At 39.1% G+C, this 21,862-nt stretch overlaps 1 protein-coding gene across 12 annotated transcripts in view; it reads left to right on the top strand.

Annotated features, from left to right (window-relative positions):
• The window catches only part of ARHGEF10 (Rho guanine nucleotide exchange factor 10), a 120,934-nt gene that overhangs the window by 33,469 nt on the left and 65,603 nt on the right, over positions 1-21,862 (top strand). For 7 of the 12 annotated variants that reach the window (XM_040550760.1, XM_040550759.1, XM_040550762.1 and 4 more), the window contains 12 exons: positions 238-528; positions 1,811-1,874; positions 2,982-3,061; positions 3,434-3,490; positions 6,308-6,471; positions 9,542-9,658; positions 10,862-10,976; positions 12,950-13,062; positions 17,028-17,105; positions 17,333-17,512; positions 18,814-18,930; positions 20,879-20,971. In XM_040550760.1, coding sequence (XP_040406694.1) covers positions 238-528; positions 1,811-1,874; positions 2,982-3,061; positions 3,434-3,490; positions 6,308-6,471; positions 9,542-9,658; positions 10,862-10,976; positions 12,950-13,062; positions 17,028-17,105; positions 17,333-17,512; positions 18,814-18,930; positions 20,879-20,971 — 1,469 coding nt within the window. The remainder of the gene's footprint in view (positions 1-237; positions 529-1,810; positions 1,875-2,981; positions 3,062-3,433; positions 3,491-6,307; positions 6,472-9,541; positions 9,659-10,861; positions 10,977-12,949; positions 13,063-17,027; positions 17,106-17,332; positions 17,513-18,813; positions 18,931-20,878; positions 20,972-21,862) is intronic. The other 5 variants (XM_040550766.1, XM_040550764.1, XM_040550768.1 and 2 more) reach the window with 3 other exon arrangements.

A 21,862-nucleotide genomic window follows, 5' to 3' on the forward strand; every position in this document is an offset into this window, starting at 1 on the left:
TAGGATCAAGTTATTGTTTTTCTGTAGGCATCCTTGTAACCCAGTTGTTTTGCTGCCGTTACATTCCTGATCTGTAAAATGTGGAGGAGAGCATTACTGTGTGGGAATTTTGTGTCATAGACTGTAAGCAGATTGTATAGTGAGGATCCTGTAAATGTTTAGGATATTTGCAAAGAACAATGTTAAGCAGCTTGAACAGGTATAAAAAATAAAACTGATTTTTTTTTTTAACTAAAGGGGCTGATACCTTAGAAAGAAATGGGGAGCTACGAGCATCAGAACCTGCTGCGGAAGGCATTCCAACAAAAGTAAATCCCTACTCAGTCATAAATATTTCCCCAATGCAAGAGAAGGATCCATCCTCCTCCCCAGAACCAAGTCCTCAAGATGAACCTCCAAGTCCGAATGTGTCCGGTGGCTATTCTGTCCCCGTGCCCTGTGGCTATGCTGTGCCATCCAATTTACCTTTGATACTGCCAGCATACTCCAGCCCTGTTATAATACGCAGTGTTTCTGTAGATGAAGAAGGTACTGTATTTACGCAGCTTATTTTATTTGATGGGGAATCCTTGTTTAACTTCAGATATCTGTGCTGCTTTGTAAATGCTTATGTACCACTCAGCCTTGACATCTCTGGGGGATTTGGTGTCAAAATAGAATAACAGCTCTGTTGTGGGGTGGGAACTAAAATTTTGCTGAACTTAGAAGTATCAGTTTATTAAAACAAACAAAAAGGGAAAAAGAAAACATTTTAATGGGACTCTGCCATGTTAGGATTGAGATAGTTAAATTAAGATGTCTAAGAAAAAAACGAATGTACACAGCCAGTTCTTTTCCAACCTTCTAAGTCCATGATGGTTGACCTTTAGTTTGCTGGCACCGTATCACAACATAAAGCACAAGTCAGGACTCCTGTCTTATCTTGCCATTAAAAATGATTAATGTTAATTCCCTCTTAATGTCATGAAATAATTTCCAGAGTAATAATTCAGTGCTCAGGCCAAGTGATTTCTTTGCAAACCCTTATCGTGCTTGATCTAGGTCCTGGCAGAGTTCCTGTCCCTTTTACCTTTTCTGTATGCACTTCTGTTTTTTTGTTTTGTTTTGTTTTGTTTTGTTTTAAACCTTGTGGATTTAGAATTGCTGTGGGATTTTTTCCTTGATAATTTGGTGAATTCTCTTTGTCCTTTAGTATGATTGTAAGATGGAAGAGGAAACTGGAAAGGGGAATAACTATGGATTATTACAGAAACAGGAACAGTCCCCCTATTTTGTAACCAGAATTGGCAAAGTTGACAGCTTAATGTCAAGAGAGCAGGAAGAACAGAAAGCTTTCCATATCCTGTCTTTTTTTTATTTAATTTGTTTTGTTTTGAATACATTACTCTTTATCTAGGAGGCAATTCTACTGCAATTCTATCTACTATATGTTTTTTGCAGCCTTTGCTATCTACTTCCATTTGGCATATAGGAGAGTAAAACCAAAATTTTTGTTGTTATTGCCTGAAGAGGAATATATGATTGAGAGATTAGAATTATATACATCAGATATTGTAACTTCGTTTTAGTAACTCTTATACCAAATTGCTGCGTCTGTGTGAATTCTTTCAGTTGCAAAAATAGAAAAGGTAGTGTGAAGAAACTCATACTTTTTTTTAGACATACTTAAGAATAAAAGTGTTGTGTGGAAGTAGATTATTTATTAACAATATTAGTAAAATCAGCTTCTTATACTAAAGTGTACCATTTGAACCTCACTGACATTATTCCAAGCATTTTATTGATTATATGTTTTTTTTCTACTTCGCAGGTATGCAGTCAGCAACTGAAGAATGTCATTGTAATTCTTTAAACTCAGAGGAACCCCAAAATAGGTGATTGCCAGTTCAGCACGTTTTAATGATCTGTAAAACCTCAATTTCTGAGAAAACTTGCATTTGATAAATCAAATAGTTCATTTTTCATGTCTGATGCTTCCATGTTTTGTTATTTTCATCTTCTTAAATCCATAGCTCTGCTTGTTTACCAAAATCTGCACTGATTGAGGTCTAATATGTATAACCATGTGTGACATTTTTGAAGGAATAAGATATAATTTTTGTAGAGTCATAACAACTGCCAGAGTTGTGGAGATCTTGTAGCCTGCTTCTCTCAGCAGGACCACTGCCAACATGAGATCAGACCAGCTATGGCATGGTAGCTGTGAAAACCTCCAATGATGGAGATGCGGCAGCTTTCCAATGCAGTGTCTTTCTTGCTGCACTACCCTTTACATATTTTTCTTTTTTCCTTAATATCCAAAGCAAATGTTGCAATATGTTGACCATTCCCCACCTCTAAGTCATCTGATACTGCACACAAAAAAAAAGTTGGGCTCCATCACCTCTGTAGCTCTCTTTAAGATTGTCATAGCTGCGGCTGGATCACTCTTCTCATCTGGCTAAGTAAGCTCCCTGTCTTCAACCTCTTTCTTGCAGGGCATGAGCTTTGGTCCCAGACCACTTTCGTAACCCTGTGCTGTACTCCAGTCAATTTCCCCACATCTCTCTAGAAGAGAAGTGTGCCAAAACTGGATGGGCTACTGCAGGTTCAGCCTCACCTGTGGCAGCCAGAGGGAGGATAACAGCCTCCCCCAGCCCAATGGCTGCGTACCTCTTTGTATTTTTACTCTTATTTACAGTGGAAATGCTATCTGAGAGTTTTGTGTTCTAGTAAATAAAAACAAAAACATTTCTTGAGGTTGGAAGGGGAAGTGTTTTCAATTTATTGACTAAAATTGTCAGATAGAATAGATTATTAAATCCTAATTACATACTAAAGCAGTGTTTTTGAGTAACTAGCAACCTAAAAGTGAAAACTGGAAGGCAGTGAGATGTTTTTATTTATTGACTTGGTTTCATGGTTGTTTAAAAGTATTGTCTTGTAGCTTTTAATGAGTTTATGACCTCCCTACCCCCCCCACCCCTTTTTTTCCCCTCAAGTGAAGATAACCAGGTCAAGAGAGAGGATGATGCTCTGGCAAAGTGGGTTGCAGATCCTGCAAACACTGCATGGATGGAAAGTAAGTATCAGTGAGTTCAGAGCTAAACTGTAGAAGAAGGTCAGTTTTAAGTTGTGATAAACAGCGTATGTGATGTGTACACACACGTATGTTTTACGGGAATGTCCATGTTCACTTTTATTGTGGTTTTTCAGGCATGTTCTGGAGCCCAGTTGTACCCAGTTAAAAATATTCAGTAGCATAACAAAATGTTGTATTTTAAAACAAAGTTGACATTCACTTTTCCATGATTCTGTGTTTTCCTTTAGAAAGTGATGAACTATTCCATAGCCTCCAAAAAGCACTTCATGGAAAAGGAACCAAAATTCTTTGTTGCTCCTGTTCAGATTTTGGGTGATTGCTCATGTCTTTTTTGTTTTGTTTTTCTTGTAGACCCAGATGAAGTAATTTATGATGATGTACCAAGAGAAAATTCAGACTCTGAACCAGGTTTGAAGTCTTTGTAATACAGACCACGCATATTTTAGTTTAAGTTGAAAGCAATGTCATATGGCCTATGTGCATGTGTAATGAATAGATACGTTAACTAAGTTCCATGTAAAGAGAATTAGCACTCTGACAGTAATCAATAGGTCTTACAAAGTTCAAAATTAAAACTAACTTTTAACACGGTCTTGTCTCAGCAGGTCTCCTACACCACTCTGCCCATAAGCTGAATTCTGCTTTGTTTTATAGATACTGTGGGAAATCCCTAAGTGGTTGTGTTCTGTATATTAGAAAATTACAGTGGTGGGTGTTGTAGCTGTAGTGACCTAAACAAAGCAAAGTAGGTAGGGAAGGAGTGTTTTAAAGAGTTATCTAGTACAATGCAGCATTATCACAGTTGCACAGAGAACTGCTCTGTTCTTGGAAGTACCCCTTCACATAAAAATACCTGTTAGATGGAAACATGTTCAGCTCACTGAACATCACTTGAAGAGGAGGTTCAGGGCAGCTATTCACCTTTCTGGCTTTGACTCTCCAGAAATGTTTTTTCTTCAGCTTTGGAGTGGTCTAGCTCCTTATTGTGCGACAGTGTTTGGAAGAGGCAGAATAAATCTTAAAGTAGTAGCTGAAGCCTAGATTTTACCTTTACTGGGAAGGAATAGTGGAGTTAGGGGGTTCAAGAAGGCTATTTAAACAAGTTTTTGGTCAGATTTGTTGGGTGGTTTTTGTTCACAGTGTCTGTACTTAAGGCTTGGTTGCTGCTAACAAACTGAATGGATCTGCTTATTGGAAACTACATCTACTTGTCATGGATCTCAGGGTACAGGCATTTATTTGATTCTGAAGTTGGCTATAACCATGTTAATGGTTCAAGAAAACACTTGGGACTTCTGGTGTGAAGCACAAAATTGTCTTTAAAGCCTTAACTTACTCATTTCTTGCCCTTAGTGCTATCCAGGCAAGACGTTTCGCAAACTTTATTGCTAACATTCATTTTGTTTATTATTTCAATGTATTATGTTGCATTTAATGGCATGAATACTTTTAGTACCGGAAGGTCCCGTAGTGGACTATGCCACTCTGGGCAGAGATGTCTTTGCGCTGTGATTGCTTGGTCTGGAAGCACATAGACCGAGGCCAGAGGCTGACCTGAGGAGATGTTCGTGTCGTGGATGCTCTGCTGAAGACCTCTGTCAGAATTTTCAGCTTATCCCAGAAACTAATAATTAAAATTTTGACATTCTATTTGTCCCCAGAGTTACTGAAAGTTTCTGAGAAAATAGGTAGCAGGGGAAATTTCATCTTTGTACATTCATGATCTTTATGTTTATTGCTGATATATTTTGACAGGCAGACATTCCTGTTTCAAGAAGAAAAAATATCTGTCTGAGCTCAGTTTACATTAGTATGTAAACACGATACATCCACTAAATCACTGGGTATAGTGTGTCCCAATAATTGCATTGCAAAATTTTGGCCTGTTTAAGTCTTGAATTATTTTGATTTACTATGATCATTCTTTTAAATTATTCATTGTGCTAGTTTACCACTAAAATGTGGTCCTTCAGGCAGTCTATTTTAAAGACAATCTTGATATACATGGAGACAAAAAAAACTTACATTTTTATTATTTCAAATGAGAGGAGATTCTTTCATGGTAATTCAAAATAGTTTAATTAATGCTAATATTGGAAGATTTTTATTGGTCAAAATGTATTTTTTTTTTAAATCATAAAATCCTAGGATCAGCCAGATGTGTAGAATATGTCAGCTTTTCTTTCAAGTATATATTTTTTTCTCAATTTAAGTAAAACTTTAATCTTAAAATAAACATATGGCTTTTTTTTACTGAATTTAATGTGAGACAGTTTTAAGTGCTAAGTTATAACCTCTTAAGGCAGAACTGTCCATACTTTTCTACTTGTATTAACAAAGGATTCTGCATGTAGGGTGCATGCATGGTTGTTTCCTGAAAAATATTTGGTAATAAAAAAAATTCCATTTTGTTTTAATTTACTACATGTCTGTGCCAACTAAAACAGCAGCTGAGGTAATGACGGAAAGCTTAAAGTTAAAAAAAAAAAAAAAAAAAAAGTTGCCCAAGCAATGTGATTATTTGTAGTATTTTTTTCAGTAACTATTTTGGAAACATTTTTCCAGTGACTTTAATGGGTGGTACTTTGGTCAGCCTCTGAAATAATAGCTTCCTAGATCTTGAGAAGGTTAATACTTCAAGCTCTTAGAGTTGATGGACAAGGTAAGACAGGAGAGAATCCTAGTCACAGGAGGAGTGCCAGTATAACTGCAAGAATGATGAGTCATAAAATACCAGAGTTTTGTAATGTATTTCTTGCTACTTTGGTCTGTTCTGCTTGAAATAGTGACATTTTCATTTGATTCTCAGAGTGTTTTAGCTTTTGTTTTTTTGAGCTGATCATGAAAAATTCTTAGCAAGCTTGGAAGTTTACTGCTCAGTGCAGACATCTTCACAGCTACAGTTTGAGCTTCCATTGAATTTCTTCTAAAAAATATTGTAACATTTGGACAGAACAGCGTAATTTGAGCATGGCATGTTTCTAAAGGTATCATGGTATGTACCCAGAACACCAGTCATGTGTCCTGTTCTAGTAATCTGTTACAACAAATTGCCAACAAATTGCCATTTTGGATGTTTTGAATTTGGGTTGCTTTAAACATGTTAAAAAGCGTGCATACAAAAGTCTGCATAATTCCTTATGGTACATCTGAACAAGGTTTTTGTTGTTTAAACAAAAAGGTATTTCAATGTAGCTTTCTTTTACTTTGGTTTAATTCTTACAGAAGAAATGATTTATGATGATGTTGAAAATGGTGATGATGGTGGAAACAGCTCGCTGGAATATGGGTGGAGTTCAAGTGAGTTTGAAAGCTATGAAGAACAAAGTGATTCTGAGTGTAAGAATGGAATGCCCAGCTCCTTTTTGCGAGGCAACCACAAAAGACATGTATGTATCCTGCAGTGCTGCTGTCATTGAGGTTATCCTGATTTTCAACACCTGCCTTTCTCACCTGTATTTCCCTTCTTCTCAATCCACTTTCAAATACCAACATCTTTTTAAAGGAGACAGAAATCTGTCTCCTTTAAAGAGACTGTCTTTAAAAATAGGATGAATTTTCTTTGTGGGCAGTTCCTCACAGTTTCTGTTTTGCAGCTACTGTATTAGTGTAAGTGGTAAACGTGTATGGAAAATAATGTGAAGAAGAAATGGGATAAGCCTGACAAAACTTGAAGTTTTGGGATCCTTTGGGCACTCAAAAGTCATAAAACTGTGCTAGTGTTCCCTGCCTTTTTGTCTTAGGTCACTTTGGTTCTGTCTTCATTCACTTTGGTTGTTTGAAGGTGTGAAAATATTTGTGTGTGTGTGTGAAAGAGAAGTTTGTACCGTTTATTAAGGAGAGAAGAAAGGTGGTGTGGTTAAAATGCTGTGTCTGTGACATCTCTGGTCCATGCCACAGGAGCCAGGAAGACACTGACAACATGGGTATGTGCCCTCCCTGCATCTTTTAGACTGCATGTTGGGAGGAGACCCGGACTCCTGTGCTGTCTCCTTCAGCTACCCTCCTTTTGCCCTCATGCCCTTTCTGTGAGAAGAAAGTCTTGTGTGGGAGCTGGGGCAGCCGTCCCGCTGCCATTTCCCTGCTCTGAGGGCTTGGAGGATGCAGGCACGGTGCAGAGACTGGGCACAGCTTGTTTGAGAAGGGGGACGGGGTCTGGTGCCTGGAATCACTGCAAAAGCCTCAGGGCTTCCTGGGCATGTGCTAAGCAGTAAGAGATGCTATAAGCTACTTTGTAATTGAGTATAGTCAGCATGCAAAATGCTCCAGTGGCAGTAGGGTGTAGGGAGGCTGCCATGGCTGGGGTAGCACAGCAGTAGGAAGAGGAAAAACCAAAGGCTGGGGACTGAACCTGCCCATTCTGCTTGTTTTCTCATTAACGTAGGTGTGCTCGCTTTCTTTAGCTGCCTTCTGCTTTTGGCTCTGCATATTTTTTATCCTGATTTAAACTACTACCACCTCATTTTACACCGTTCTTCCAGGGACTGCGGCCCCACGTACACTTGCACTTTCAAAAAGAAAATGTACAAGAACATTAGGGAACTTGCTCAGCACTTGTTCTTCCATGGCACCCTTATTTTGATTTTGCAGGCTTCTTATCTTAATGAAAACAAAAGCCTCACTGTCTTTGTCTCCCTTCAGTACCCCTTACCTGCTTTCCCCTGACCTCCATCCTTGCTGCGTGCCCTTTGGAAATCAGGGAGTGAGCAATTAGCTGGAAAACTTGATCCCACTCAAATCAGCACTTTGTAAGCTGAGTGCTGATGTTGTGTGTTTCAGTGTGGGTTTTTTTTTTTTTTTTGGTTTTGTTTTTTGACCTGACTAGAAAGAACAAGTTTAAACTATTGCAGCAGTTTCTTTCTGGGGAGGTGTTGGACTAGCCTGAAGAAAACTGAGTTTGGTTTTTGAATACCTTTGGAAGAGACTGAGAATTACTTTGCACTTGAGCTTGTAAGTCTTAGCATGGCTGTTGCTTTGTTCTTCTGAGGATAGGGGTGAGGAGCCTAGGAATAAATTTGCTGGTGGATGGAGAAGTTGGAGAGACCACCCACACCTGTATGGGTTTACTGGGAGCTGGAGAAGTCAGGAAGCTAGAGAAGGGGTTTGGAGGAGGATGAGGAAAGACTGAAACGTTAGGATTGTTAAGATAAACAACCAAGCCCTTGCATCAGCATTTCAGTATAGGCAGAAACCACTCCCCTTTATACCTGTTACCTGTATCCATTCCTTTGACTAACTCTCACTTCTCCTCAGGTCTTGTGATGGATGTTAGCAGTGTTTTCCCAGCATGTCTCCTTGTAAAGTCTTTTAGAGCCTGTGAGGGACTTGTCTTATTATTTTTTTCTGTTGGTTGAAAAGCATGGGAAGGTTGGAGGCATGATTTTAATTGTAAGTGGTGGTATGACTTCCCTCAAAGTCACTTTTATTATAAGTTTTGAATTGTTATCTTAAATTTTATTTTTTAAGAATAGAAAATGTTTGTACTATCAAATATTTCTCAGCTGTGAACTAGATGCTGTTCTTAATTACACTGCTGTAATGCCAGAATCATCTTGTTGGAGGTAATTGCATCCTGACCCAGCCTAGCAGAGCTAAATGCTGGACCTGCCCCTTTGTTTTCAGCTCAGCCGGCCTTCTCTTTCCTGATGCTTTGATTGTTTGCCAGATAATTCTGTTGACATCAAGCTGAGGGTTTTTCCATTAGGCTTCTTTTCTGTTATAAGGCACACAAAACATTTATTTTTTTCTGATTGAATTTTTGCTGCTTTTATCTTGCTTTCTCAAAATGTTTAGTGAGGATTAATTAGTACTCCAGGGTATTTCTCCGTGAGAACTTCCTTACCTTGCAAGTGCTTGTGCTCATGTACAAGGTGCTTATGCCTTCAGTCATTCAATGAGGCTGTGACGAAGCAAAGATGCATGCTTCCCAACTCCCACGCATGTGGGAACTACAAGCCTGTGCATCCTCCCTTCTTATTTTCTCCTTACCCAACTTGCTAGTACAGTAGATCTCCAATTTCTCAGGTGTCACCAACTTCTGCAGCTCCTTCAGCCCTTGAGAATTCCTCTGATTTGCTGTTTTGAGAGAGCCAGAAATGTACTGGCAAGGGGTGCTCCTCTGAATGATGAGCTTGAAGCTGATGTGTCGTTTCCAAATGGTTTGCAAGAGATGTGCACGGTATAAATAATATGCAGTTAGCTTAGACTAAGTGACTTTGTCCCTCTCTTTACATAGTTGCCAGCACAGCGCAAAGGTGCCTGGCCGACTTTTGGTAAGTCCAGCAATCTGCAGCAGTAACGGTCCACTCGTCGGGCTGGAGCTTCCCTGAACGAACGTTTTCTCAGTTATCTGTGTGTCAGGAGGCAGACTGGGCAACATGCATGATGTATTTGAGTACTTTAGCATAACATTTGCACTACAGGCTTTTTGAAAAGATTGTGTCTTTTTATGCACTGTAGCTTTCTCATGACCTAACGCGTTTAAAGGAGCATTATGAAAAAAAGATGAAAGATTTGATGGCAAACACTGTGGGAGCAGTAGAGATTCAGCAACTAAAGCAAAAACATGAGCTGAAGGTAGTGTAGTTAATTTTTGTAATTAGCTATTTTTAAATGATTGCTTTTCCATCACAGACAATATTGGCTTTTAATAATAGCTTGAAAAAGTGGACAATAATTTGTTTAAAATAGTTCTAAATGTGCTGGATTGCTATGTAGTTTGTCTTAAAAGTGCTTTGTCAAGGACTTTTTCTCATGTTTATTTGTCAATTGTAACAGTTTCAGAAGATCAGGTAGGGCATTGGCCTGCCCTTATCCCAGAGTCTGAGTGAGGAGTGAGCCCTGGTGCCTTTGTGAAACCCCAGTGAGCTCCACAGGGCGAGCATGACCCTGGCACTCTGTCCATGTCGGATCAAATTGTAGGACAGAGAATCTCGCTGCTGGCCATTCTGAATGGAGCCAGCATGAAAAGGCTGTTTTTTTGCTAAAAACTTGAGCTCAGACAGAAAAAAACTGCCTGAGTGCAGCAAGACAGCTTTGTTTGTATTCTAGTGCAGCTGATGATGTCAGCACGGTTCTGGCAGTAGTGGGTTTATATATATATATATATATTTCTTTTTTGCCTTGGCAGCATTTAGGAAAGGAAGGGTACAAAGCAGTTTTTAATGAACATTTCCTAGCAAAGCAGCACCACTTTTTTTCATTAAACTTTTTTGCTGTAGTATTGTACTACAAAATATATTTAATTAGATCAACTTACTGATTTCTTCAATTACTGAAATTATTAGTTGTAACATTTTCTGCAAAACACAGTGTTTATTCAAGAATATAGTTAATACAGAACCGAATTTTTAGGTCAGAAATACTTTGGCAGAGTTAGTAGAAGATGAATAAGAACCCTTACCATTAATGATAAGTTTTTAGTGTTTATTCGTTATATATTGTAAAGTCAAGCTTTTGAGACTATTTTAAGTTCAGATGTTTGAAGCAGAAGGGTTCTTAAAGCATTCCTGTTATTTTGGGTGTGCGTATGAGGTTGTCAGAAAGTGAGACCCTTTCTCAAGGTTTGATTTGATTAGGAAGTACAGATGCTGAGATCTGTGGTTTGATGGATTTGTGTACTTACTATAGCTATTTCTTTGACTTTGGGCTGTATTTATAGCCTAAACCACTTGACAGCATTCTTTTAAAAGATATTTGGATCAAAAGCATTCTGCATGTTATGCTCAAGTCAGTTGCTATTATTCGCTGAACGTGTAGACTGTATTTTTTATCTTACAGATGCAAAAGCTCATGAGAGCTGCTAGAGAAGGTACCAAAGATGGACTTGAAAAAACAAAAGCAGCTGTGAAAAAGGGTCGTTCTTTCATTAGAACTAAGTCTTTTATTTCCCAAGGTATGTATGTGTCGGTTATACTGTGCTAATGTTGTTTTTTTCTAGTCATTTCTGACAAAGGAAACAAATGGCCTAGCAGTTTCTTATACTAGGAGCTGAGTACTGGCTGCATCAAATCGTAGAATCACAGAATGGTTTGGGTTGGAAGGGACCTTGAAGATCACCTAGTTCCAACCCCCCTGCCATGAGCAGGGATGCCACCCACTAGGTCAGGTTGCCAAATCAGCTCTGTCAGCAATAGTGTAACATTCAGTTCAGATCACAGTACGGTCATGCATCTTGAGTAGTTTTATGTTTGGGGTGCAGGCCCCAGTGACCTAAGGAACCTGAGGACAACACAGAAGGGTCCACTTAAAAAATAACAGTGTCATAGATGCTAGGTGGATACTGGTATATGGGGATTATAGAAATCATGTTAAGGTACTAAGCCTGTCCACTTCCCTACATCTAATAACTGCTGAGTGTCTGTTAGTAAGAAATTCTGCTGTTATGACCTGGATTTCAGTGGAGTGATAGCTGACTATTTACAATGTCTATAACGACCAAAAAGGATAACAAAAACTCTGTGCCTGAGAGTGGAAGCAGGGAAAGAGTCTTCTGCTTTATCAGTTTGCTGATTTCTAGCAAAAGCTGAGTTTTGAGTTGGGAACTGTCACAACAGAAGAGGCTCTAAAAGAAGAAAGCTAGAAGTATTTATGTTCTTCTAATTTAAAACAGACATCAGTCCTGTGTCATGACCCTCAGTAGCCACAGTCCACAGCTACTTTTTGCATGTGGTAGTGACTGTACACAAATTTATTCTCCAGGATAAGTCTGAGAGGTAGTCTGTTTTTCTGCTCAAGTTTCTGCCCAGCTAATTAAACGGTTGTAACTTCAGAGCTTTTAAAACTACAGTTTTAAGAAGCCAAAACCGCAAGACTGGAACAAGATGTTTTTAGCAAGTGAGCTAACATAAAGCTGCATCCTATCTGTAAGGACTAGTGCACATCTCATTATGGCCTCTAATAACTGGTTCTAAATTTAGATGAGTCACAGCCATAAAATAGAAGATTATTTGCAGAAGCTTTAATGATCAAAAATGTATCCTCACCCTCTTGCTGTTACACGGGAGAAAATCATCTTCGTTAGTGTTACAATGGACCCAGTACTCCTCCTTAACGTTTCTAGAGGTTAGGTAGCAGATGCAGGATATCTGTGGAAGATTTAATCCTCTAGCCACTTACCAAATCAGCAGGGAGCATGTGACAAATTTGTTGATTAATCTCATTAATTCCTCTAGCCAACAAAACTGCTTCCCTTAATTCTCTTTGTGTTCTAAGCCACAGTTTCTCACACAGTTCCTTCTCTCTCCTCTGCTGGTGTCTGGCTGTTTTGCTGGCTGTGTACTGCCACCTATCACTGCACTTTGGTGGTGCTTTTCAAATGAAATTAGTGGCATTGAGAAGTCCATAGGGACCAATGGAGAATTCCTTATTCTCATTTCTTTTGAAGGCCAATATTTTGATATGTTTGGCTACTGTTTTTAGTTCAGTTAATAGAAAGTTGTATGAATTTTCTGACACTGAGTCATGTTATGTCTGTGTTTAATTTCATCCCAAAGGTTATTTGTTTTAAAACTGCAGGCCCTGGAGTTGCAGAGCTTTAACCCTAGTTGTCATGTCCTGCAATCCGGACAGCTCTGTGCTCCTAGCTGTAAAGAGGAAGGAGAAATCATGCAAAAGATGCATAGGATCTCCTGCTGTGTGGATTTTAGGACTTTGAGATAGCTTTTGAAATATGCTCTGTATTAGAGCGCCTATCAGTGCTGGTATTTTTGTGATTTCACAGGTAATACAGAAATGCTGAGAAAATTACATTTGTACAGTAAGTGAAAATAAGGCTACGTTGTAAATACTATTCTTAGGTAAAAGTATCTTTGTCTTTCAATCTCTATGTTGTAAAAGCTGACGTTTTGGTTATTCAACTATTTGTAGATCATAGATCGTCATGTCTGGAAGAAGAAGAGCTAAATTTATTTATTGATGTGGACTGTATGCATGCAGAAGCAATCATGACCCCTATGCCCGAAGGATTATCGCAGCAGCAGGTAATAGGCTTTTCAAAACCTGGTCTTTTACCTCTTTTTTTGCTCCCCCTTCTTTGCACCAGTGGCTCTCAGGTGCCTTCCTCTTCAAACATTCTGGCACATAATATAATATAAACTAAAGGGAGATTAAATTCAGACCTGAATAAGTAGTTTTTTGAAAATTGGTGAGTGTGTGTGAATTGTATCAATCCAGAATTCAGCCAGAGGTACAAAATGTTTTGCATTATAAAATTAGGAACTACAGTAATTACTTCATTTTACTGCCTAAACAGTTAAAGCTGAATGTGATGGTTTGGAATAAAAAATAAGAGTTTAAGCATTTTTGCTGAGTCAGAACACATTGCTGGTGCTCTAGGAGTTCTCTTTTAAATGCAGAGAACATTCTGCGTGCTCTCTGCATCTTAAGATTTCTCCTGATCTAAAAAACTTGTCCACAATAAAGTCAAGTCTACAGAACAGTATAGTTTGCTGTTCACCACCTCATTTTCTATGGTCACTGTGGAAACCACGTCAGAAGACACTGAAATCAGCATAGGTTTGAATTTTTGGCTGAAAATAAATCCTGTGGGTTCGTGTTACTGTATTGTTGTGACAGTTTAATAACTGTGTGAGAATTTTTAGTATCTTGTGGTGTGAAGTCATGAGTTGGTCAGTACCTTAAAAAAATGAGTGGCAAGGCTAAGGGTATTCTTGAAAAATAAGTTAAGGAGCAGTTGAAGAGTGGTACAGGCATTTGTTTTGCTTGGTGAGTTCCGTTTTTCTAATGTGTTTAGCACAATGTAGTGCTAGATCTTGTAACGATACAACTACCAAATGTATTATATTACTGTAACATCCCAGCATCACTGAAAGCTGTATTTTCTTTCTTTCCAAATACGGTTTTGAGTGTTTCACTGGTTTTTTTTGTAGGTAATTAAAAATGGTTGTATTTTCTTCAGGAAAGATAGAGAGCTCTTAGTTTGGAGTAAGCTGTTAACTGCTGTGTAGATCATGATATATATTGTGTATCTACCCATGAAGAGCAGCCCAGCTGAGCAGGGACGGTGTTAGGAAAGCCAAAGCTCATCTGGAGCTTGAGAGATGTGAAGGACAGCAAGAAAGGTTCCTTATATGTACACTGACAGCGAAAGGAAGGCTGATATAAATATGGGTCTTCTGCCTGATGGGACAGGGGACCCTAGTGACAAAGCATACTGAGAAGACTGAGGAAGTCAGTGCCACCTTTGCCTCAGCTCTTACTGGTAAGGTTTTTCTTCAGGCCTTTGAAGCCCCCAAGCCTAGAGGCAGCTTGTGTTAGGGTGAAGCATTACCTGCAGTGGAAGAATCATAGAATATCCCGAGTTGGAAGGGACCCATAAGGATCATCAAGTCCAACTCCTGGCACCGCACAGGTCTGCCCAAAAGTTTAGACCACGTGACTGTGCACAGTCCAGTCTCTTCTTAAATTCAGACAGGCTTGGTGCAGTGACTACGTCACTGGGGGGTCTGTTCCAGTGTGTGACCACCCTCTCGGTGAAGAACCTCTTCCTGATGTCCAGCCTAAACTTCCCCTGCCTCAGCTTCACACCATTCCCGCGGGTCCTGTCACTGGTGTTTACAGAGAATAGGTCACCTGCCTCTCCACTCCCCTTCGCGAGGAAGTTGTAGAAGATACAGTTAAGGTGTACTTTGGCTGGATGGACGTGTACCTGTCCGCGAAACTGGGTGATATATGTTTAGTGGTTCTGAAGGTATGGCCTTGATCATGTAAGATCACAGTGACTCAAAAAATTTAGTTATCACACTCATCCTCAAGAAGGAGGGCCTGGGAAACTAGGGTCTGGCTGGCCTTATCATCGTCCCTGGGAGGTTACGGAGCAAATCCTCCTAGTAGCTATTTCTGAGTTTGTGAGGGACAGAAGGATGATTGGGAACAGGCTTCAGGAAGTCCATTTGTGCCTGACCAGCCGTGGTGCCTTTGGGATGGCTAGCTTGTGGATGGGGAAAAAGGAGGGTGTCATTCCACTTTTGCTTTAGCAGTGCCTTCAGCACAATCTCCAGAAGTATCCTTGTAGCTGTATGTGTAATATAATTCGTATAGGCAGACTATAAATTGAGTGGAAAGCAGGTTGAAACACCCTGCTCAGAGGGGTGTAATCAGTGGTGCAAAGTCCAGGAAGTGGCCGGTGTTAGTGGTGTCCCTCCCTCAGGAGGTGATGCAGGGCCAGTGCTGCTTAATGTCTTTATCAGCGGTCTGGGTACCAGCTGCAGTGCTCCCATCAGCATGTCTGCAGGAGAAACCAAACTGATGCAGGCAGCATGTACAATGCTGGAAGGTAGGGCTGCTCTTCTGGGTGACCGTGATGGGCCGAGGAGCTGGGCTGACAGCAAGCTGCAGTGGTTCAACAAAGGCAAACACAAGTCCTGGCTTTTGGGCAGAGTATCCCTGTGCCACACACAGCACAGGCAGGGGACAGGAGGCTACACAGCAGCCCTGGGGGTCCCAGTTGGACTGGGAAGCCCCTTCCAACCTGAATTACTCTGCAGTGAGTTGCCTTTGTGGATGTTCTTGCTTTAAACAGTAGGTGGCATGGTAGCTATTGTTTAAAAGCAAGCTCCTGTTTAAATACTATGTCCTGCTTCGGGTCTCAATCACGTTAGCTTTTGTGTCATTTTAAGACTGTGACTCGAATTCATATTTTAAGTTGTTTATGTTTATATGCTATTTTTACTAGCAAAAATGCTAATATAAATGTAAGACTTCAGTGCAAGCCTACTGTAAGTTATATATATCATGATGAACAATAGGCGCTGTTAAACATTTATTTTCTGTATTGTACAGCCTGAAAAAAACATAATTCAAAGATATTTATTCTTTTCAAAAGGGTGAACTGTGACTAAGAGTAGCGATAGTATCTTTTATTAGAGCAGCCAATACGTTACACCCAATAAAAAACTTAAATCTAGTCTAAGCACAAATTAGACACAACGAATTTTACCATTTATGTCTTTAAGCAAGGCCTCAGATAATTTTGAAGTCTTCCTTTGAAATGCCAGAACTTGAAAGAAAATCCTTACATGACCTACACATAATTTAATAATATGAAATACAAGTGTGAAGAATTAAAGGCAGCTGTGGAGAAGAAAGCAGGAGGCCATGGGGTACAGAAGCAGAGGAGTTTCAAGAGAAGCAAGTCTGAGATGTGAATTTCATGGTCTTTTAGGCTAGCTTAAAGTAGTAAAAGAAGCAGTTTTGCCTTTCCTTGTACTTCTGGGGAAGTGGCGTGTTCCTGCCTTCCTACCGTCTTCTCCCTCAAGCAGAACACCCCTTTTAAAAGTTGGATTAGGAGGTGGATTTGGGTGAAGACAAATCCTTAAAAATAGCAAGAAATATAATCCACAGCAGTTGGAAGTTTACTTTTAAATGAGATCAATTTCTTTGTCCTTCCTCTCATGTTACCTGCACATGTATACAGTATGTTTCAGCTAAATAACAGAATTAGGGAGTGAAGAAGGATATATGATGAATAGCCTGGAGTTTGTAAACACGAAATATGATAGTATTTCCTGAAACTTTCAATTCTGTTGATTGGTATAAATATAGATAAGATTTTCACGTAGGCATATTAATATCCGCCCCCCCCCCAAAAAAAAAAAAAAAAAATCCCAACTAAGATAATTTCTCATAATGAATAAATTGATATATCAAAAAATAAAAGATGTTTCAAAATTAGAGCTTGAAATTGGAACAATCAGCAAAGATTATATAGGCTTATAGTAACTGTTGTTGTCTTAAACTTACTATTACCCTAAAATTATTTTTAATGACTCTTGAAGAGGTACAGTGTTTATTTTATGGCAGTGCCAGTATTTAAATTGCTTTGTGTTTCTTGCTTTTTATCAATGTGAGATTTTTACCATGAGCATTCCCAATTATGATGAACGTGTTACCTGATCAGTTTCAAGGAAAACTTTTTCTTCAACAGGTTGTGAGAAGATATATTTTGGGCTCTGTAGTTGATAGTGAGAAGAATTATGTGGATGCTCTGAAAAGAATTTTGGAGGTACTGCAATGACTTTTGCTTTCTATTGCTTGGAAATTCGAAAATTAATCAAATTCTTAAAGAATCTGTAGTGTGACTCACAGGTTCTGCTACAGATGCTTTATGCCAAATGTTCAGAGAGATTTTGTGCGTATGTGCTGTTATGTAATTTGTTTGTTTTTTTTCTATGTATACAAGACCCCATTTAAGGTGATTTTAATATATTTATGTATCTTTTTTTTCCACAGCAATATGAGAAGCCCCTGTCAGAAATGGAACCAAAATTACTGAGTGAAAGAAAACTCAAAATGGTCTTTTACCGTATTAAGGAAATTCTTCAGTGCCATTCAATGTTTCAAATAGCACTGGCGAGTCGTGTATCTGAATGGGATTCTGTTGAAATGATTGGCGATGTCTTTGTTGCTTCAGTAAGCAAATGCATCGGAACAGATAATCTATTTTTATTTTAGAATTGTTATTCAGTCTCCGTATCTTTCTGTTGAACTTGACCATTTTATTCCCATGTTCTCCAATGCCTGCAGCAACTGTCTGAGTATGTATGTACCACCCTGGTAAGGAAGCTGACACCAACAGGTGTCTTCAGCTTGGTTAGCAGATGAGAAAGCATTGTGGCCAAAATTTTCAGGCCTTGATCAAGCTTTGAGATACTTAAGTAAGCAGTTTCTTTTTCAGATGAGATAGATTCAAAAACTCACCGTAATTAAGATGAGATTAAAGCTCAATTTCTCTTAAAAAGCAGGTAGTTTTATGTATGTGGGACTTTGCATATTTATTGGGAATAGAAAAAACAAACAAACACAGTACTTGATGTCCTGAATTCCTGAGTTTGAACTCAGCCTGGAGCACCCACAAAGAGTATTTGTAAATCCCTTAGTGAACGTTCATGCAGTGAAGAACTGAACTAGCCACTGGCTTGAATTAGAGGAAACAAAAAGTTGCCACGGTTGATAGAAAGACGTTATTCCCACAGCAGGTGTGTGGATGGAAAAAGCTGCCTACCTGCTGGTTTCAGTGTTTTGCTTTGTTGCTACCCAACTGCTGGAAACTCCCGCCCTTTCATTTCAGCTGAAAGAGAGCAGGGATGTGCAGTTTTGAGTGCTTTGACCCCATTTCAGTAAAAATGCAATATTTACTAAAGATTCTTTCTTTAAACCAGATGTGTCTTGCTTTGACTGAAGCAAGTTGGGGCGTACTTAATAGACGAGCTCTGCAGAGTCTTTACTTAGGAGGCAATGTGCAGTGATCTTGCCCTTCATATGGCTGTTTGCAGGCTACAAAACCTGCTTTCTTGCTAAATATCAAGCTAAAGATGGGGTGTGTAGGCTTTGGGACTTGACTTGTTCATTGAATCTGGAAGATAGGCAACAGTGCATTACCACTGTGAGGTGGTCATGGGATTCCTCCAGCTGCTTTGAATCTCAGTGGAGGCCTCTTGATTACCCAGAGTCCCCAGGCTTTGCCCTAGGATTGTAGCCAAGGTGAAGCTATTTCTGTAAATCTACATTTTATAATTTATAGCTGCTACATCTCCAGATCTCCAACCTGCGTTTTACAGAAAAGTTACTTTGGGTATCATCAGTATTTCTGTAGGTCCAGCACTAGGCCAAGCAAAAGCCTTTAGCTCCTAACAAAGTGAGTCAGGGCTGTAAATAATACTGTCAGGCATCCTTTGTGCTTATAGTTATGGTCTACCTTTTTATGTTTTTAGTTTTCCAAATCTATGGTATTAGATGCGTACAGTGAATATGTGAACAACTTCAGTACAGCAGTGGGGATTCTTAAGAAAACATGTGCCACCAAACCTGCCTTTCTGGATTTCTTAAAGGTGAGTTCACTCAAGCTTAAAACAGCTGGACATGTGATATGAACGAGACTGTATAAATTACAAGGGGGAAATTAGACTATAACACTGTATATTGTGTGACTTTTTATGGACTTTGATTTTGTGGCTTAGGCATACGAAGTCTACAGAGAATTCACTTTCACTCCTTTGAGAATAACTTGATTTTAGATCCTGAATGTGTTTGAAAGTGTTGTTCAGATCAGTTTATTGGTGTTTGCATCACTGTACTTGGCAAAACATTGGGATTCTTTCTTATCACGTGAGCTTCAAATAATAGTTCACCATCTGAGTCCTCGTATTGGGGATTTATTTTATTTCTAACCTCTTTATTCTGTTGTGCAGAGTCATATAGCTATACTTCCATTCCACAAGAATTTCCTATTATTTTATATATATATATATATATATATATATATATTTACAATTTGGGGATAAAATTGTCATTTTTTGTGCAGAATGTTTACTGCCCTGATGAATGTGATAATGTGCATCGTGAGCCTGGCACATGCAGTGGAACTGCTGGGAAGCCTTAGGGGTGATGCCCTACAGAGGGTATGCAAAATTTATTGCAAAGCTTTTAAGCTGCTAAGAGCCTGGAAGCTCAGTTTGTCCCATTTTCCTGAGAGTCTTGGATTGAGTTGTGCCTCTCAGAGCTGTCACTCTGCCAGGTCTGCCACAGTGGTCCATCAAACGCTGAAGTTGGGTGCCCTCGGCAAAATAAACAGTGAAGCTCTTAGCTTGCCTAGAGGATTGGGAAGGGGGTGGCGGGGGGAGCTGATTCCTAATCTATCTTCAGATCTTAAAATTAATTCAAAGCATTTTGGAGGTATGGCAGCAGCAGTACACAGGATTATATTCCGGAAGCCTTAGGCACCACCAAGATGAAGCTCTATAAGGTTACTTCTCACACAGGTAAAAGCCCATTGTTCCAGCAGTGGCATTGTTTACACTCTTGTCAATCCTTGTCAGTACCAGCTCTGGTGCTGCTCCCACGTAGGGAGTCGCAGTTGACCTCTTAGGACAGAGTGAATTTATGTACCTTCTTTTTTTTTTCTCTTTTGTCCAACTGCAACTAACAGACTTCGTGCAAGAATTTTCTCTACCAGTGGTTGGGCAAAAAAGTGTTTGTGGAAATGTAAGCACTACACAAGTTTTATATTGTTTGCTTGGTTTTTAATATGGAGTGTTTCTTCTATACTTCTTTTTTTGAATCTTCTGTGATTCTGATCAAAATATTCAAAAAGTTGAAATATATTAGACAAACGGGGCTTCTGCATGTGCAAATGAAATTTGTCTGTTCTTATCCCCCACTCCTGAAAACCAAAGTAATGGATTCTGATATTTTTCTTTCCAAGCATAAATCAATGATCTTTTCCCTAGTTTCTTCTAACAAAGAAAATGAAAGTCTCTTTTTCTTTCCACAATACTGAGATAACGATGTTTTCTTCAGATTTCCTCTTAAAAACACATTGGTTTTTACACATTTATGGTCTCTTAGGCCCAAGATACAGATCAGCAATAGTAAATTGCAGAGTATAAATTGACAAATCACTTGGATTTACAGATTTAAGAACTGGAACAACTATGTTCATCTTGTTGTACTTGAAGTTAAGCAGACGTTTCATTGCACTGCTTATGTAAACAAAAACACAAATGTGGTTTATCACTGTATACGTAGGTACCACATTGCTGGTGAGGCTTCATCCCAGCTGCAGTTATTTAAGGAGGACATTTCAGTTTGGTGATGTACCATCATCTTAGTAGTGATTCTAAAAAAATTTACTACTTCTGAATGAAAAGAAGGAATCTTTGCAGTACCACTGTTATAATGAATGTAAACGATACAGAATATTCACAAGAGATCTTTTCGTTCTGTAACTGATGGAAATACACTTATGGGAGTAAACTGTGTGACTTTCTTGCATTGCAGCAGTGCCAGGAGTCAAGCCCCGATCGGATTACGCTGTATGGTTTAATGATGAAACCTATCCAGCGCTTTCCACAGTTCATTCTGCTATTGCAGGTAAAGAATATTTACCAAACAGATTCACCCAATAAGTGTTCTTGCTGCATTCTCACATGGCTTGTTTGTGGGATTGCTGGGTAGCTGTCTTCTGCTGGAAGACCATGCTGCAGTGGCAGCGACCACTGGATCCAGGGGACATATCAAGGAAAAAAATTGCAGTGCATCATTACATACTGATCTCTGATTGCATGGGCAGGCAATTCACTGTAATTCACAGTTCCCCTGTGTAGACCTGCTCCAGACCAATTTTCAGTGTTTAGAACTCCTTCCAGACCATGTCAAGTCTATCCCAGAGAGCGCTAGAAGTTAGCTGTGTTTTGCAGGTGTGACACAGGGCAGGTTTCAGGATTAACGTCCAGGAATTAATGCAGGATAAGGTTTGGAGGTTTTTTGTGTTTTGTTTTTTGTGGTGGGAGCTTGTGGGTAGGTAGCTGTGGTAAGAGCTTTTGAGACAGCACAAGAGATGGAGTTTATTGTGGCAGGAAGCCATAGCGAATACGTGGTGATTTTTAAGTGCTGTGGGGAAGGAGCAAAAATGTCATTCAAATTGTTCCAATGTGTGCCTACAAAAGGGAAGAGTTTTTAGCAGCCTCCATAGAGTAAGTATGGTCTCCTACTTTAGTATGATCTTGCTGTCAGTGTATTAGTGAGGAATAATAACAGTAATAAAGATAATTGAAAATTATTATAATAGGAAGTATCAGAGAAGTTTAAGTTTAAATGATTGTTTAGACACCTACATATTATAATATTGCTTTTCAAATCGTTTTCTATTGTGTGCAACTTCCGCTAATCTTTTTTTGTTACATTTGGAGGTTTTACATTTATTTTCATGTTTCTTTTCTGTACTTTCTTCCTATAAGTAAGCTGTATGTGACCCCATTCAAT

Source organism: Cygnus olor, chromosome 3 (genome assembly GCF_009769625.2).
Source record: "Cygnus olor isolate bCygOlo1 chromosome 3, bCygOlo1.pri.v2, whole genome shotgun sequence".
NCBI lineage: Eukaryota > Metazoa > Chordata > Aves > Anseriformes > Anatidae > Cygnus > Cygnus olor.